At 38.2% G+C, this 17,128-nt stretch overlaps 1 protein-coding gene across 4 annotated transcripts in view; it reads right to left on the bottom strand.

Annotated features, from left to right (window-relative positions):
* The window catches only part of ALDH6A1 (aldehyde dehydrogenase 6 family member A1), a 172,552-nt gene that overhangs the window by 99,033 nt on the left and 56,391 nt on the right, over positions 1–17,128 (bottom strand). For all 4 annotated transcript variants that reach the window (XM_033951060.1, XM_033951056.1, XM_033951058.1 and 1 more), the window contains exon 7: positions 11,705–11,826. In XM_033951060.1, coding sequence (XP_033806951.1) covers positions 11,705–11,826 — 122 coding nt within the window. The remainder of the gene's footprint in view (positions 1–11,704; positions 11,827–17,128) is intronic.

Genomic DNA, 17,128 nt, shown 5'->3' with positions numbered 1-17,128 from the left:
ATACAATACTTCAGCTATATAAGAACTTTTGTGGGGTACATATTAAGCTAGAGGCGGTCAAAGTTCTTTTTTTAAACTCTATGGACGGCTAAAATTAGTCCAGGATATTCAGTGTGGGCCATATGTGGGACCTAGCGCTGAATATCCGATGCAGGCCAGGGCCCACACAACTCTTTAAAGCAGGGGTGTCAAACTCAGTCACATTAAGGGGCCAAAATCCAAAACACAGGCTAAGTTGCAGGCCAGACCCCACCCAATCTCTGCCCCAGACCATGCCCCCATAATAGTACTAATTGTAACACCATTTTTTCCATTCATTTTTCATATACACACACAATATAATCTTATTAACAACATATAATGGTTAACCACAAAATTAAACTACACAAAGCACACTGTATTCTTCTCAACATTCATTCCTACCAGAACACAGATAATCCCTATGCAAATAGGGGACCACAAATTAAAAGTACTAATATATACAAACGAAGCCCTAAGATTCAAGACTCTACATGCAGTACAACCTCAAAGAAAAAGAAACAAATGCATTTCTTCCTGAGCAGTGCAAAATATAAACAGCAGATGAAAATTCTCAAAACTGACACATTTCAATCACTTAATTGAAAATAAAATCATTCCCCCTACCTTCGTTGTTTCCCTCCCTCCATGCTGTGCCTCAACTAGGTGCCTCCTTCCAGAGGGCGTCTTACCTTCTGGCCAGCTCTCGCCTGACCATTTTATGTGGCCCAGTGCGATGTGGTATTTTCATTGCCGCCCCTGGTGTTATCTTCTGGTTTGCTCCCTCCTCTTCACTGCCACAGTGTGCACAAAGCTGCGGTGGTGTTTCCTCGCGCATCCCGTGCCTCATCCGGAAGCATTCCCTCTGACGTTGCGATGTCCTGCGGGTAGGAGCCGCTGTCTATGGCTTTGTGCACACTGCAGTAGTGAGGAGGAGAGAGCTGGCCAGAAGATAACACCGGGAGAGGCAATGAAAATGCTACATCATACTGCGAGCCGCATAAAATGGCCTGGCGGCCCAGATTCGCCCCACGGGCCTTGAGTTTGACACCTGTGATTTAAAGGTTCTATGGTGCCCTGGAACCTCCTGTGGCCCCGCAATGCCCCTTCTCCTTCACTTCCCTCTACAGAACCAATCTCCCTCCCCTAATCCCCTTGGATCTGGGTAGGCCTCCCTGGACCTACCTCTATCTTTAGTGGTCCAGCAGGGTCAATAAGGACAGGAGCAATGCCCACTTGTTCCTGCCTCTTGTTGCTGCTTGAGAAAAACAGTTACTACAACCTCTCATGTTGACCCTGCTGGATATAAGAAGTGCCATAGTGGGGCAGACTCATGAGACAATTAGATCGGCATCCTGCCTCCAGCAGTGGCTAATCCAGGTCACCGATACCTGGCAGAATCCCAAATAGTAGCAAAGATTCCAGATGACCAATCCCAGGCTGAACAGTGGTTTTCCCCATTTCTGTCTCAACGACATACTATGAACTTTTCCTCCATGAGTTTTTTTCAAACCATTTTTAAACCCAGATAAGCTTTGAAATTCATTACCATAGGGTTTAGCATAACTATTTGTTGAGTGAAAAAATATTTACTCCTATTCATTTAAAAAGTATTATCATGTAATTTTATTGAGTGACCCGTAGTCTTAGTACTTTTTGAAAGAATAAACAATTTACTGTATTTTTAACTCCATAAGACACACTTTTTCCCCCCAAAAAAGTGGGTGGAAATAAGGGTGCATCTTATGAAGTGAAAAAGCGGTACTTTTAAATTTTGGAGGTTGGTGGACGGCTGCCTGCTGCTTGTTGGGGCCCATGGCGCACAAGGGCCCTAATGCCTGGACCCGCGACACTTCCTAATTGTGCCGGTCGCTGGTGCTTCGCAGGGCAGCTGCCTGCTGATTACCAGCACGTCAGGGCCAGCGGCGCACACGCGCGCTGCTGCATGGGTGTGTGCCACTTCTGAATGGCTGCTTCAGTCCCAATGTGCTCCTCTCCCTCCCGAGTCCCAACACACCCCTCTCTCTCCTTCCCTCAATTCTTTGCCTCAAGTAAGTACCTTCCTCCGGTGGGTGTTTACCTTCTGCCGGCTCCCTCCTCCTTCCTGCCGCAGTCGTTTCTCTGCACAAAGCCACGGGCGGCGGCTCCTATGTGCGTCCCGTGGCTGAGCTGGAAGCCTTCCCTCTGACGTGGGAGGAGCTTCCTCCGACGTCAGAGGGAAAGCTTCTGGCTCAGCCACGGGACGCGTATAGGAGCAGACGCTAATTCTTTACAAAAGCATAAGTATTGATTAAGTTTTAATAATGTATTGATTATGGTTTAATAATATCTTTATTAAAACCATCCCAGAAAACGCAAACTCTGAATTAAAACACCTTTACAGAAGCTCATGTATTGTAAAACTATTACAAAGCTCATATAAACCGCTCTGAATTCAAGTTTCAAGTTTTATTTTGATTTGATAAATCGCTTATTCAAATTACTAAGCGAGATACAGCAGGATAAAATAAACATACATTTCGACATACTTTTTTTTTTTCAATACAGCTTTTTACTGAGAAGGAGGAGGGAGGGGTAATGGTGGAAGCGAGAAGGAGGAGGAGGACATACTTTTTAAAATTGACAGTAATGGGTTAGACAGACAAGTTTACAAACTAATTGATACACAAGGACTGGAGGGGTAAAGTTACAATTCAATGCTTAGAAATAAAGACAGAACCATGGAGAAAACATAGAGGAGGGAATAGTATAAACCTAAAAGGTAAGCACTTTGTCATTTAAGGAAAATTTAAAGATTAAAAGCATCTTTAAAAAGGAAGCTTTTTAGATTTTTTTAAAAATGGCTAAGATCTTTTTCCTCTCTAATGCATTGGGGCAAAGTATTCCAAAGTTGGGGGGCCATCACTGAAAACATGTCATGTCTTCTAATACCAATGACTTTCAAAGAAGGAACTGCTAAAAGCTTTTGACCAGCAGATCGAAGGGAACATGATGTATTATAAGGAATAAGCATTCTATTTATAAATTGTGGTTCATTGGAAGACAAAGTTTTAAACACTAAGAGAAATATTTTGAAGGTGATACGGTGATTTATTGGAAGCCAGTGTGAATTAATCAGAAAAGGGGTAACATGGTCATATTTTTTACCATTATGAATAAGTTTGACAGCTGTATTTTGTATTATTTGAAGATGCTTTTTTTTCCTTTTGTGTAATGTTTATTAATAATGAGTTACAGTAATCAAGTTTAGCAATGACTAGAGAATGGATTAGAATATTTATTGATTTTGGCTCGAGAAATTTAGAGATTGAGCGAATCATGCGTAATCTATAGAAACAAAATTTGTCGGTGTTACTTATGTGTTCATGATAGGAGAGCTTATCAATGATGACACCTAGGGGGCGTGGCTTTGGAGCATTCCGATATGGTCGGGTAGTTGAGGAGCTCTGTAAAATCAGGCTATTTATAATACTTTAAAGTATTAGAAAAATCGCGAGTCGCATCAGTAAAGTTTTGTTTTCGGTAGCGGAATGGCTTCGGGGAAGCAGTGTAAAAGTGCTTCAGCGGAAACAGGAGCAGGAAGCGTCAAGAGGTCAAAGTTGGAGCCGACGTCTCCTGCATTAGTTCCGCTTCCAACGGAAGAAATAGAGAACAGAGATCTCATGAAGGAATTGCAGCAGATTAAAGAGATAGTTTTAAATAACACAAAAAACATACAAGAGGTCAAAGAAGAGGTAGAAAATTTGAATAAAAGAATGCAAATAGTAGATATAAAAATTGAGCATATAGAAAAACGTGTGGAGAGAACTGAGGCAGAAATAATACAATATAAAAATGATCACAAGTAGATAGAGATATTAAAGAAAGAACTGGAGGATCTGTCTAATTGCGAAAGATGGAGTAATTTAAGGGTGCTTGGGTTACTAGAGGGGATAGAAAAAAATGATCCCATAGCCTTTCTCACTAATTTTCTACCGAAAATTCTGCCAATAAAAAGCAAATCTCCATTGGAACTGGAAAGGGCACATAGGGTCCCAATAAGGAGATCTAGTAATCAAAAAGGACCGCGTCCCCTGATTTTTAAGATGCTCAGATACCAACAGGTTGAGGAGATTATTAAATTGGCTAAAGAGAACAGAAACCTCAAATGTCAAGATGCAAAGATACACATAGTACAGGATTTTGAGAAGGAGACTGCTTATAAAAGAAAACAACTGTTAGAACTACGACCACAGTTAAGAGCATTGGGAGCCAGATATGGTCTAATTTATCCAGCAATTATGAGGGTTACTCATGAAAATAAAACTTTCAACTTTGAAGATTCTGCTAAGTTAAGAGTTCCTGGATAGGTGTGAAATGCCTATGGCCACATAGGAATGGAACTGGGTTTTATATCTTTTTCCTATGTTTTTTTATAATACTTTAGTTTATTTTTGGTGGTTTGTGAAATATATTTTAAAACTCAAAGCAAAGGATATAAACCTGGGTAACTCTACAGTTAATTTTGAATTGGCTCAACATTCTGATAGAGGAATGTAGTCAGTGGAAGCAGCTGCATGGAATGTGGCTGTTTAGTGAGAGGTGTTAAAGGATAGTTCTTCCTTATATCAGAACTGAGCATAATAGATGTGAATATGGTATAACATTAAGGGGAATGTGTAAACTTTTTCATTTCCCTAAATGGTTGAAGAGAAGATTTTAAACAAGGCTAAGCTTGGGTTTGAGAATGATACAAGTCATATGGAGCAGGAACAGATTTAACAATGCTCAGGATGCTATTCAGTAATTGGCAATGATAACTGCATTTTCCACAGCAAGGTTGTGCTTTGAGATTCTTCAGCACTTTTAGACTCATTCCTCCAAGTGCATTAAAATTTCCTATATGTACTGTTTTTATTCCTGCAGTACTTCTCCTGTCAGAATTTTAAAAGTTACATTACAAGGTACAGGGGAGTAGAAGACAGTAAAGATGTTTGAATGCATCTTAGTCTGCAGTGGTTTAATTAAAGTACTGAAGGAAGTGGATTCTTATACCTGAATAGAATGTCAAATGATTTGCAAATTGACATAAAAGGTTGGCAGATTATGAGAGTTTTCTGCAATATGGTGGGAAGTACAGGATGTTGGGTATTGTAATATGAATGGAATCAGTGCATGTATGATACGGTCTGATTCTCATCTTATACCCTGATGTTATTTTTGCTTTTCATGGATTCTAATATATTTTGATGCACAGTTAATTTGGAGGAAGGAAGTCTATGAGAAATGCAGATTTTCAACTTAACAGCTGTATGGTGACTTCCATAAAGTTAATCTTGGGATATGCTATATTCTATAAAGTTATGGATTAATATATACAGATACTGTATGAATGTAGGATGGATACTTTATTAAAGAAGCCTACTGGAGTAAGCATACAGAAACAGATACAAAGATCTTTTGAAGAAAGAAGAAGTAGGATAATGGATAGCAGATCTAATGATGAACAGAGATTTGGATATGGTATTCGTACCAAGTTGTGGGAATAATTGCATGTTGTTAACATAAGACAGATGGGAATTGATGGCCTGTAATTACTAAAAGTGTATGTGCTGGATGTACTTGGGTTTTGTTTAATTAAATGTGGGGTGAGAATATGAAAAGGAGATTTAATATAATCTTATTGTAATTTCTTTTCAGAGAGTATGTTATAGATTATTCTTCAAAAAAAAAAAAATTAGATTTATTATGTTTTAACTATTTCTTTCTTTTAATAAGTGACTTGCATATATTGCTAATTGTGATTTGAGTAAATACTTATTGGTTTTTGGATATGGCCTGGGGGTTTCTCATTTACTTGATCTAATATGGGCGTTTCAAAGTTAGCATTATGGAGATGGGTGGGTGGGGTGGGATGGGTTGAAGGAGGGTGGAGATGGGGAATGGGTAGGGGATTGGGGTTAAATTTGAATTTTCAAAGTAGGGAAAGTGATTATATAATAATTGCTATATGGTATTGTGTATTATTTGTGATTAATCGATATACTGGGTTTTAAAATCTTTTCTTTGAATGTTAATGGCCTCAACCATCCAGTTAAAAGAAAGAAGACATTATTATATTTGAAACAGCAGAATGCGGATGTTTGTTTCATTCAGGAGACTCACCTGTCTTGGGAGGAATCTAAAAAGCTAATAGGTAATTGGGTGAAAGATTGCTTTTTTGCACCTGCTGTAAAGAAAAAGCTGGAGTAGCTATCCTAGTTAATAAAAGATGTTCTGCAACATTTAATATGGTGGCTGCAGATCCTCTAGGCCAGGGGTGTCCAATGTCGTTCCTCAAGGGCCGCAATCCAGTCGGGTTTTCAGGATTTCCCCAATGAATATGCATTGAAAGCAGTGCATGCAAATAGATCTCATGCATATTCATTGGGGAAATCCTGAAAACCCGACTGGATTGCGGCCCTCGAGGACCGACATTGGACACCCCTGCTCTAGGCAGATGGCTGCATGTAGACATGAGTATGGGCAATAATACCATGGCGCTTATGAATGTATATGCCCCTAATTCGAATCAAATTGAGTTTTTTAAGATTCTACAATTAGTTTTACCACTGGCTGCTAACAATTTGATAGTGGTGGGAGACTTTAATGCTGTAATGGATCCTTTATTGGATAAGAATCCCAGTAAGATTATGAAGTCATTGGGTTTAGATAATTTTGTAAACTCTTGTAATTTAAAAGATATATGGCGTATTCTTCATTTTAATGATCGGGAATTTTCGTTTTGTTCACATGTTCATAAATCTTTTTCTAGAATAGATTATATTTTTGTTTCTGATCAGTTGATACAACAAGTAACGCAAGCTTCCATAGATCCAATAATTCAGTCGGATCATGGTGGTGTATGGATTGATTTAAATTTTGTTGATCAAGATAATGCTAAGCCTGTTTGGAGATTTGTTAATGCATTGCTTATGTATCCAGAATTTTGTGAAGATTTTCAATTAAAAATTGATGAGTATTTTCAAATTAACAACACTGAAGAAATCTCTATAGAAACCTTGTGGGATGCTTTTAAGGCAACCATGAGAGGTCAAGTTATTGCATTCTCAGCATATATTAAGAAACAATTAAAAAAGCAATTTATTATTATAGAAAAAGAAATTAAAATTTTAGAATCAAAACTGATTAGAAAATGGGAACATTCTACATTGCAAGATCTTTTAAAAGCTAAATGTAAATATAATGAGATTTCTTCTAAATTGGTTAGGAAGGATATTCTTTCTCAGCAGGTTTTGTATTATGGAAGTTCAAATAAGGCGGGAAGATTATTGGCAAATCATCTTAAAGCAAAAAAGAGAGACAAAAATAAATGCAATTAAGGATGAAAAAGGAGATATTCAGTCTCAAATTGGACCTATATTAAAACAATTCTTAAAGTTTTATAAAGACCTTTATTCTTCTGAGCCTTATTTAGATAGAGAAAAAGATGGTTTAGAATTTTTAAAATTAGTTGAAGGTCCAAAAGTTCCTGATCATATAAAAAGAAGTTTAGAAGAGCCGATATCGCTAAAAGAACTACAGACAGCATTGAAGTCTCTTAGAGTGGGGACCGCTCCAGGTGGTGATGGTTTTATGGTAGAGTTCTATAAATCATTCCAAATTATCCTATTACCTTATTTATTAAATTTATATCAGAATCAACTGAATAAAGGTTGTATTTCAGGCACTATGGCAGAGTTGTTAATGATTGTTTTGCCTAAGCCAAATAGAGATCCCGTGTTGGTTTCAAATTATAGGCCTATTTCTTTAATCAATGTAGATGGTAAACTTTTAGCTAAAAGTTTGGCCATGCGTTTGGCTAAGGCTCTTCCTTATATAATTGGTATGCACCAAACAGGTTTTGTTGCTCACAGACACTCTTCCAATAATACCAGACTGGCCTTTCAGATGTTATACTTAACAAAAGACATGAATGATCTGGCCTTCTTTGTGTCTTTGGATGCAGAGAAAGCTTTTGATAGGGTAGAATGGACCTTTATGTATCAGGCCATAGAATGGTTTGGTATTGGTTCGGGATTTATACAAATGATTAAAACCTTGTATAGCTCTCCTGTTGCTAGATTATATATTAATAATAATTTCTCGGAAGGTTTTAAATTGCAAAGGGGGGTTAGACAGGGTTGTCCTTTGTCTCCTTTGCTTTTTGATATAGTACTGGAACCCTTGTTGTTAGCTATTCAACAGGTGAAGGAGATTCAAGGTATTCCACGTTCTGGAAAGGAGTATAAGGTATCTGCATATGCGGATGATATACTGCTTCATTTGAGGAATCCTGAGGCAACCATCCCATGTTTACTAGATTTGATTGAGAAATTTGGAAAATTCTCAGGATATAAAATAAATTGATCTAAATCAGAAGTCATTCCTCTAAATATACATTGGTGAGGCCCCACTTGGAGTATTGTGTTCAGTTTTGGAGACCGTATCTGGCGAAAGACGTAAGAAGACTTGAGGCAGTCCAGAGGAGGGCGACGAAAATGATAGGAGGCTTGCGCCAGAAGATGTATGAGGAGAGACTGGAAGCCCTGAATATGTATACCCTAGAGGAAAGGAGAGACAGGGGAGATATGATTCAGATGTTCAAATACTTGAAGGGTATTAACGTAGAACAAAATCTTTTCCAGAGAAAGGAAAATGGTAAAACCAGAGGACATAATTTGAGGTTGAGGGGTGGTAGATTCAGGGGCAATGTTAGGAAATTCTACTTTACGGAGAGGGTAGTGGATGCCTGGAATGCGCTCCCGAGAGAGGTGGTGGAGAGTAAAACTGTGACTGAGTTCAAAGAAGCGTGGGATGAACACAGAAGATTTAGAATCAGAAAATAATATTAAATATTGAACTAGGCCAGTTACTGGGCAGACTTGCACGGTCTGTGTCTGTGTATGGCCGTTTGGTGGAGGATGGGCATGGGAGGGCTTCAATGGCTGGGAGGGTGTAGATGGGCTGGAGTAAGTCTTAACAGAGATTTCGGCAGTTGGAACCCAAGCACAGTACCGGGTAAAGCTTTGGATTCTTGCCCAGAAATAGCTAAGAAGAAAAAAAAAAAAATTTAAATTGAATCAGGTTGGGCAGACTGGATGGACCATTCGGGTCTTTATCTGCCGTCATCTACTATGTTACTGTGTAAGAGGTTTATTTGATTCATTCCCTTTTATATGGAAGGAGGAAGGAATAAAATATTTAGGAATTTGGATAAAAAAAATACACTAGATGAGACAATGAAAGACTTTTATTGCAAAAAGTAACAGAGTTATGTGAACAATGGAATCCTTTACATTTGTTTTGGTGAGGAAGAGTCCAAACTATTAAGATGATGATTTTACCTGTTGTTTGTTACCAACTGGGGATGATACCAGTTTTTTTCCAGGGGTCTTTTTATAAAAAATTGAATAGTATTCTTACTAAGTTTATTTGGCTGGGTAAAATTGCAAGAATTGACTTAGTGTCTTTACAAAAGCCAATTAAGGAGGGTAGGGTAAATTTTCCAAACTTCTATAGGTACCATCAATCCTATATTATGCGCCAAGGTATGTATTGGGTCCTCCAAGAACTCATGGAAAAGCTACCAGATTGGTTATGGTTAGAATGGCAGCTCATGTTTCCCATTAGGCTTCGTCATCTTCTCAGTATTAAAATGCCTAGGATACGTAAAAACAATAGAATATTAATGGACACATGGAAAACTTTATGTTATATTAATAATTTAGCACCTCTTCCAATTCAAAAATCAACGTATCAAAATATATGGCTAAACTCCAGGATCCAAATAGGCGGTTTTAAGATTGTCTGGAAGGATTGGATTAAAGCAGGTATACGAACCTTAAATGATGTCATTTCTAATGGTAAACTGCTGGATTTTTCACAGTTGCAATATAAATTTGGCCTTGATAAAAAACAAAGTTATAAATGGTTGCAACTGAAGCAGGCTATTCAGGCAGGGTTCCCTGAATGGAAATCTCTTAATAATCAATTTAGTTTAGATTTCTTATGCTTTCAGGCAGATTTTCTGGGTCACCAGGCCGCACAGTGGTATAAATTATTATCTGGCTATTCGAATAAGAAACCAAAGACTGGACTTACAGATATTTGGAGCATTGAGATTAAGCATCAAATTAATGCATCTCAATGGCCACATATTTGGTCTTGGAGGAAGAGATGTATAATGTCTGCGTCTATGAGGCAAACATGGTTTTTCCTGTTGCATAGAGCACTCTGGACCCCTGTTACAAAAATTGGATTGCTCTAAGTCTAATAGATGTTGGCATTGTCATCTCGAGGCTGGAACTTTAGATCATTTATTGTTTCATTGTCCATTTATTAAATCTTTTTGGCAGTTAATTTGGGATCAAATAAATTGTATGCTAGAAAATCATGTAGCATTGTCATATGACACAATTTTATTTGGCATGTCTATGAGAGCTAAAAGCCAATTATCTGCTAATAATAATAAACTTTTAATGATTTTAACAGGAGTTGCCATTCAGCAAATAACATATAACTGGAAAGATTGCACAAGATTAAATTATTGTTTTTGGTGGAACTCGGTGTGTCACATGTATAAAATGGAGAACGCTTGCAGTTCAAAATGTATATTTTAATAAATTTAAGGATGTGTAGGGGCCATTAATAAGGTATTATAATGAATAATCAGCATTTTTCCCTACTTACTTAATATATATTGGTTTGTGGGTGGAGGGTGGGTTTTGGGGTTTTCATTATCAAATTATAAAACAAATGATCTAAATTATTATATTATATGATATATATTATATTTGAATATAAGTTTTGGGAGGGTAGGGTGAGATATAATCTTTTTCGAGACTTTGTAGAGCTTAAAGTGATGTTGTATATTAAATGATGATTTTATTGTACACTTGTTGAAAGATTTAAAATGAATAAAGATTTATATATAAAAAAAAAAATGATGACACCTAGTAATGAAGTTACTAAATCCAGATGTATGTTATTTAGAGTAAAAGGGATACTCAAGCTTATTTCCTTTTTCCACGGGAAAAGCAATGCTTTTGTTTTTTGAATATTTAGAGCTAGCATGTTGGTATTAAGCCAGTCTTTAATAGTCTCAAGTTTTTTGTTAATCTCAGTTATTTCATCTGTATTCTCTGGATTTAGGGGATGTAAAAGTTGAATGTCATCAGCATATGTATACGTGGTAAAGCCTATCAATTGACATTAGCAGCAGTATAGAAGTATTAACTCCCCTCTGTTGTCCAGCACTGCTTCCTCTCCCCTTGCTATCCTGTGGTCCAGCATCTCTTCTCCCACCTCCTCCCATTTATCTTAACAGGCCTGGCTCTTCATAGGGTCATCGGCAGAGGCAGAACTTCCCACACACTGTCTGCAGCTGACTCAAAAGCCTTTCCCCTGTTGTGCCCTGCCTCACACAACTTCCTATTTTGCTTTCACATGCTGTGATTAAGCGCAATTAAAATTATTAATTGCACAATTAAAAATTTCAGTTGTTGTCTACTCCTATTATTTACCCATTCTACTCTACTCATGATTTTATAGAACTCTTTCATATCTTTTCTCAGTCTCCAGGATGATGAACTCTGACTGTACTCGTAGGTATCTGGAATAAAGAGAAGAGAAAAGGAAAGAAAGAAGAAACAAAGAAGACTGATACCATGTTGGACTGAACTCTCTTGCCACTGATGGAGCCTCTTTCATAAATATATTCTCCAGCTTGGTTGGAGCCCACAAAGCTGATGGCTTTTATATCCGGATGGTCACAAATAAATTTCACAGCTTCAAAAGAGAAATGGATAGAATGTTAAATACAGTAGAGGCCATATTATAAACAAAATCAGCATCCTAATTTAGGAACTCAATTTCTTTGCAACCAGTCTCTCTGTCAAACTCAAACATAAGACCTGTTCATGCATTACATTATCTCCAAAACCAGCCTCCCATCAAGGGAATTAAAAATCCCTCAACATCTAGCTTACTTCTGAATACCCATTTCAGCTTGAAGGAGATCATTTTATAAGGCTTGTATGTAATTTGCACACATAAGTAGAAGGTTTACAGATGTAAATAGCATAACATTTCTAAGCTCTTACTCACAAATGTATATCTGCAGCACATATCTACTTCATAAAATCTAGATGCTGATATTTACAACTACTAAGGCAAGTGTAATTTGGATATGGAGATGTGATAGGGTACAACTCTGCTTACCTGTCTGACATGAAAATTCATTTCAATGGAAGAGTTAGGAAATTTTGTAGCTCAAGTTCTCAACTGGCTTTCATTAGATAACTAGTTTTGTACAATACAGCATTTACACATGTGAGTGGTGGCACTTATACACATAGACTGCAAAATTGCCACTTACATATGTGAGCACCAACATTTATATGGTCAAAGATGGGAAATTGCTTAGACTTGAGAAAAAGGACTCCTAAAGCTAAATAGGTAAGCTCAGGGACTTTATTTTATTTAAAGTACTCTTCTCACTTATCAAGGGAGTTTTAGGGATATGTTTGTTTGGTTTTTCTCTTCTTAGCAAATGAAATCTCTTTTTTTTTGTAAATCTTTATTTTTACATCTTACAACAAGTGCATCAATAAATGACAATTGAAATTGAATACATCACTTTAATTTCTTTCATATTTAACATTAATACATAAAATTTAATCCCTTCCTTCCCATCTTTACCATGTCACATGCAATCAAATATATCCTATAAAATATTCTTTTCTACTGATCAAAACATTTAATAAAATTCAGAATTCCCCCCCTTCCCCCCTCTTACTTGCAGTGTACTTATAATGGAAAAATGGTATCTATTCATAAAAACATAGAAAAATGACGGCAGAAAAGGGCCACGGCCCATCTAGTCTGCCCACACTAATGACCCACCCCCTAACTTCCTCCATGAAGAGATCCCACATGCCAATCCCATCTTTAATTAAAATCTGGCACGCTGCTGGCCTCAATTACCTGTAGTGGAAGATTATTCCAGCGATCAACCACCCTTCCGGTGAAGAAATATTTTCTGGTGTCATCATGAAAATTTCCCTCCCCTGATTTTCAATGGATGCCCTCTTGTTGCCGAGGGGCCTTTAAAAAAAAAAAAAAAAAGAGATCTTCCACCTCGATACGGCCCGTGACATATTTGAACGTCTCGATCATGTCTCCCCTCTCTCTGCATTCCTCGAGTGAGTATAGCTGCAGCTTACCCAGCCGTTCCTCATATGAGAGATCCTCGAGTCCTGAGACCATCCTGGTGGCCATTCGCTGAACCGACTCAACTCTCAGCACGTCTTTTTAATAATGTGGCCTCCAGAATTGTATACAATATTCCAGATGGGATCTCACCATGGATCTGTACAATGGCATTATGACCTCGGGCTTACGGCTGACGAAGCTTCTACGGATACAACTCAGGATTTGTCTGGCCTTGGATGAAGCTTTCTTCACTTGTTTGGCAGTCTTCATGTCTTCGCTAATGATCACCCCCAAGTCACGTTCTGCTACAGTCCTTGCTAGAATCTCACCATTTAGGGTGTAAGTCCTGCATGGACTTTTGCTGCCAAGGTGAATGACCTTGCATTTTTTGGCATTGAAACTTAGTTGCCAAGTCTTTGACCAATGCTCCAGCAGCAGTAGGTCCTGCGTCATACTGTCGGGCATTGTGCTTTTGTCTATGGTGCTTTTGCCTACTAGGTTGCATAGTTTGGCGTCATCGGTGAATAATGTAATTTTACCTCAAAGCCCTTTAGCCAAGTCTCTTACGAAGATGTTAAATAGGATCGGGCCCAAGACTGAGCCCTGCGGTACTCCACTGATCACCTCCGTCGTATCGGAGAGGGTATCATTTACCAGTACCCTCTGAAGTCTACCTCTAAGCCAGTCCTTAACCCATGCAGTTAATGTTTCACCTAATCCCATCAAACTCATCTTGCTCAATAACCTGCGGTGTAGGACGCTATCAAATGCTTTGCTGAAGTCCAAGTACACGACATTCAGGGACTCCCCTATATCCAGCTTTCTTGTTACCCAGTTGAAGAAGCTGATCAGATTTGATTGGCAAGGACCTTCCCTTCGTAAAACCATGTTGATGGGGATCTCATAGATTCTTCTCATTCAGGATTGCATCTAATTGGCGTTTGATTAGTGTTTCCATAAGTTTACTCACTATCAATGTGAGACTCACCGGTCTGTAATTTGCAGCCTCCGTCTTGCATCCCTTTTTGTGGAGTGGAATGACGTTAGCCATTTTCCAGTCCAACGGGACTCTTCCTGTACTTAGGGAAAGATTGAAGAGTGCGGATAATGGTTCTGCCAGGACGTCACTCAACTCCCTGAGCATCCTGGGGTGTAGTTTGTCTGGTCCCATAGCTTTGTTCACCTTGAGTCTTGATAGCTCATAGTAGACACTGCTGGGCGTAAACTCGAAATTTCGAAATGGGTCTTCCCAGCTTTCCCTTGTCAATGGCCCCCAAATTTCTTATAATTCCCTTTTTGTATAGCTATTGTTCTTTCCATTTTATAAATGTAACGTAATGAATTCCACCAAAAACTGTAATTTAGTCTGCTGCAATTCTTCCAATTATTTGTGATGGCTACTCCTGTCATAATCAATAAAAGCTTATTATTGTTTGATGAAATTTGGCACTTTGTTCTCATTAACATACCGAATAGAATTTTATCATATGATAAAGCCACAGGGTTTTCCAATAAACAATTTATTTGGGTCCAAATTGATTTCCAAAAGGTCAAGATAAAGGGACAATAGTATAACAAATGATCTAGTGTCCCTATCTCAAGATTACAGTGCCAGCATCTATTAGACTTAGAGCTGTTTAACTTCTGTAATCTAACTGGGGTCCAAAATGCTCTTTGTAAAAGGAAAAACTAAGTTTGTCTCATAGATGCGGATACTGTACATCTCATCCTCCAAGACCAAATTCATGGCCATTGAGACGCAGAAATTTGCTGCTTGATCTCAATGCTCCAAATGTTCCTAAGTCCTGTTTTTATTTACAAATTCATTTATCAATTTATACCACTGGACGTCTTGGTGTCCCAAGAAGTCCACCTGAAAGCATAAAAATTCCAAACTATATTGATTGTTAAGGTTTTTCCATTCAGGGAACCCTGCCTGAATAGCCTGCTTCAGCTGCAACCATCTAAAGCTTTGTGATTTATTTAGACCATATTTATGTTGCAGCTGTGAAAAATCAAGCAGTTTACCATTTGAAATAACATCACCTAAAATCCGTATACCTGCTATCATCCAATGTTTCCAGATAACCTTAAATCCGCCAATTTGAATCTTGGAGTTTAACAGTATAGTTTGATTTGTCGATTTATAGATTGGAATAGATGTTAAATTACTAACATATCTCAGAGTTTTCCAAGTATCCATTAGCAGGGCTGTGGAGTCGGAGTCGGAACATTTATCTACCGACTCCATTTTTGAACTTGGCATACCAATCACAAGCGATTCTTTCAGCTATAGCTATAGCACCACTATATACACAGCATAAATGTTGCGAGCAGCTTCTGTGGCCTTAGAACCTTGATTAAAAGCAAAAAGAAGGTGGTGTCGAAAATGCTAATTTCTCTCAACTTGACATTCCATTTTAACGATCTGAAAATTAACCAGTGCTGTGGAGTCGGAGTAAATTTCGGGTACCTGGAGTCGGAGTCTGAAGTACAAAAAACTGAGGAGTCGGAACATTTATCTACCGACTCCACAGCCCTGTCCATTAGTATTCTGTTTTCTTTATATAATCTAGGCATTTTAATGCTAAGAACATGACATAAGCGTAGAGGGAACATGAGTCTCCATTCTAACCACAACCAATCTGGGACATTATCAATGAGCTCTGGGAGGACCCAATACATAAGCTTGATGATACCTATAAAAGTTAGGAAAATTTACCCTACCCTCTGTAATTGGCTTTTGTAGAGATACTAGAGCCAAATAAATTTTGTAATAATACGATTTAATTCTTTTATAAAAGGACCCCTGAAAGAAAATTGGTATCATACCCATTTGATAACAAACCACAGGTAATATCATCATTTTGATTGTTTGAACTCTCCCCCACCAAAAGAGATGTAAAGGATTCCATTGCTCACACATTTCTGTTACCTTCTGTAATAAATTTTTTTCATTATCTTTCATTTTGTCTTCCAGAGTATTTTTAATCCTAATACCTAAATATTTTATTCCATCCTCCTTCCATAGAAAGGGGTATGGATCAAACAAGTCCTTTGTACAGTATACATTTAGTGGAAGAACTTCTGATTTGCTCCAGTTTATCTTATATCCTGAAAATTTACCAAATTTCTCTATCAATTCAAGTAAACATGGAATGATTGTTTCTGGATTTCTCAAATGAAGCAATATATCATCTGCATAAGCAGAGCCCTTATATTCCCGATGTGAATAAGGAATACCCTGTATCTCCTTCATTTGTTGAATAGCTAATAACAAAGATTCTAATATAATATCAAAAAGCAAAGGAGATAGTGGACAGCCTTGTCTAACTCCCCTCTGTAATAAAAACGTTCTAATAGCAATGTTACTTACCGTAACAGTTGTTATCCAGGGACAGCAGGCAACTATTCTCACTAATGGGTGACGTGATCCAATGGAGCCCCGATGCGGACGCCTCACAAGCATTTTTGCTTGAAGAAACTTGAAGTTTCGAGTCGCCTGCACCGCGCATGCGCGAGTGCCTTCCCGCCCAGACCAGGGCGCGTCTCCTCAGTTCAGATAGCTAGCAGTGAAGCCAACCAAGGGGAGGTGGGTGGGACGTGAGAATAGCTGCCTGCTGTCCCTGGATAACAACTGTTACCGTAAGTAACATTGCTTTATCCCAGGACAAGCAGGCAGGTATTCTCACTAATGGGTGACCTCCAAGCTAACCACAATGGGATGGTGGGAGAGTTGGCAACTTAGGAGAATAAATTTTGTAATACTGTTTGGCCAAACTGTCCATCCCGTCTGGAGAAGGTATCCAGACAATAATGAGAAGTGAAGGTATGAACCGAGGACCAAGTGGCAGCCTTACAAATCTCCTCAATCGGG

This window comes from Geotrypetes seraphini, chromosome 7, assembly GCF_902459505.1.
Source record: "Geotrypetes seraphini chromosome 7, aGeoSer1.1, whole genome shotgun sequence".
NCBI lineage: Eukaryota > Metazoa > Chordata > Amphibia > Gymnophiona > Dermophiidae > Geotrypetes > Geotrypetes seraphini.
The sequence above is the reverse complement of the archived record's forward strand: the minus strand, read 5'-3'. Positions and strand labels throughout refer to the sequence as shown.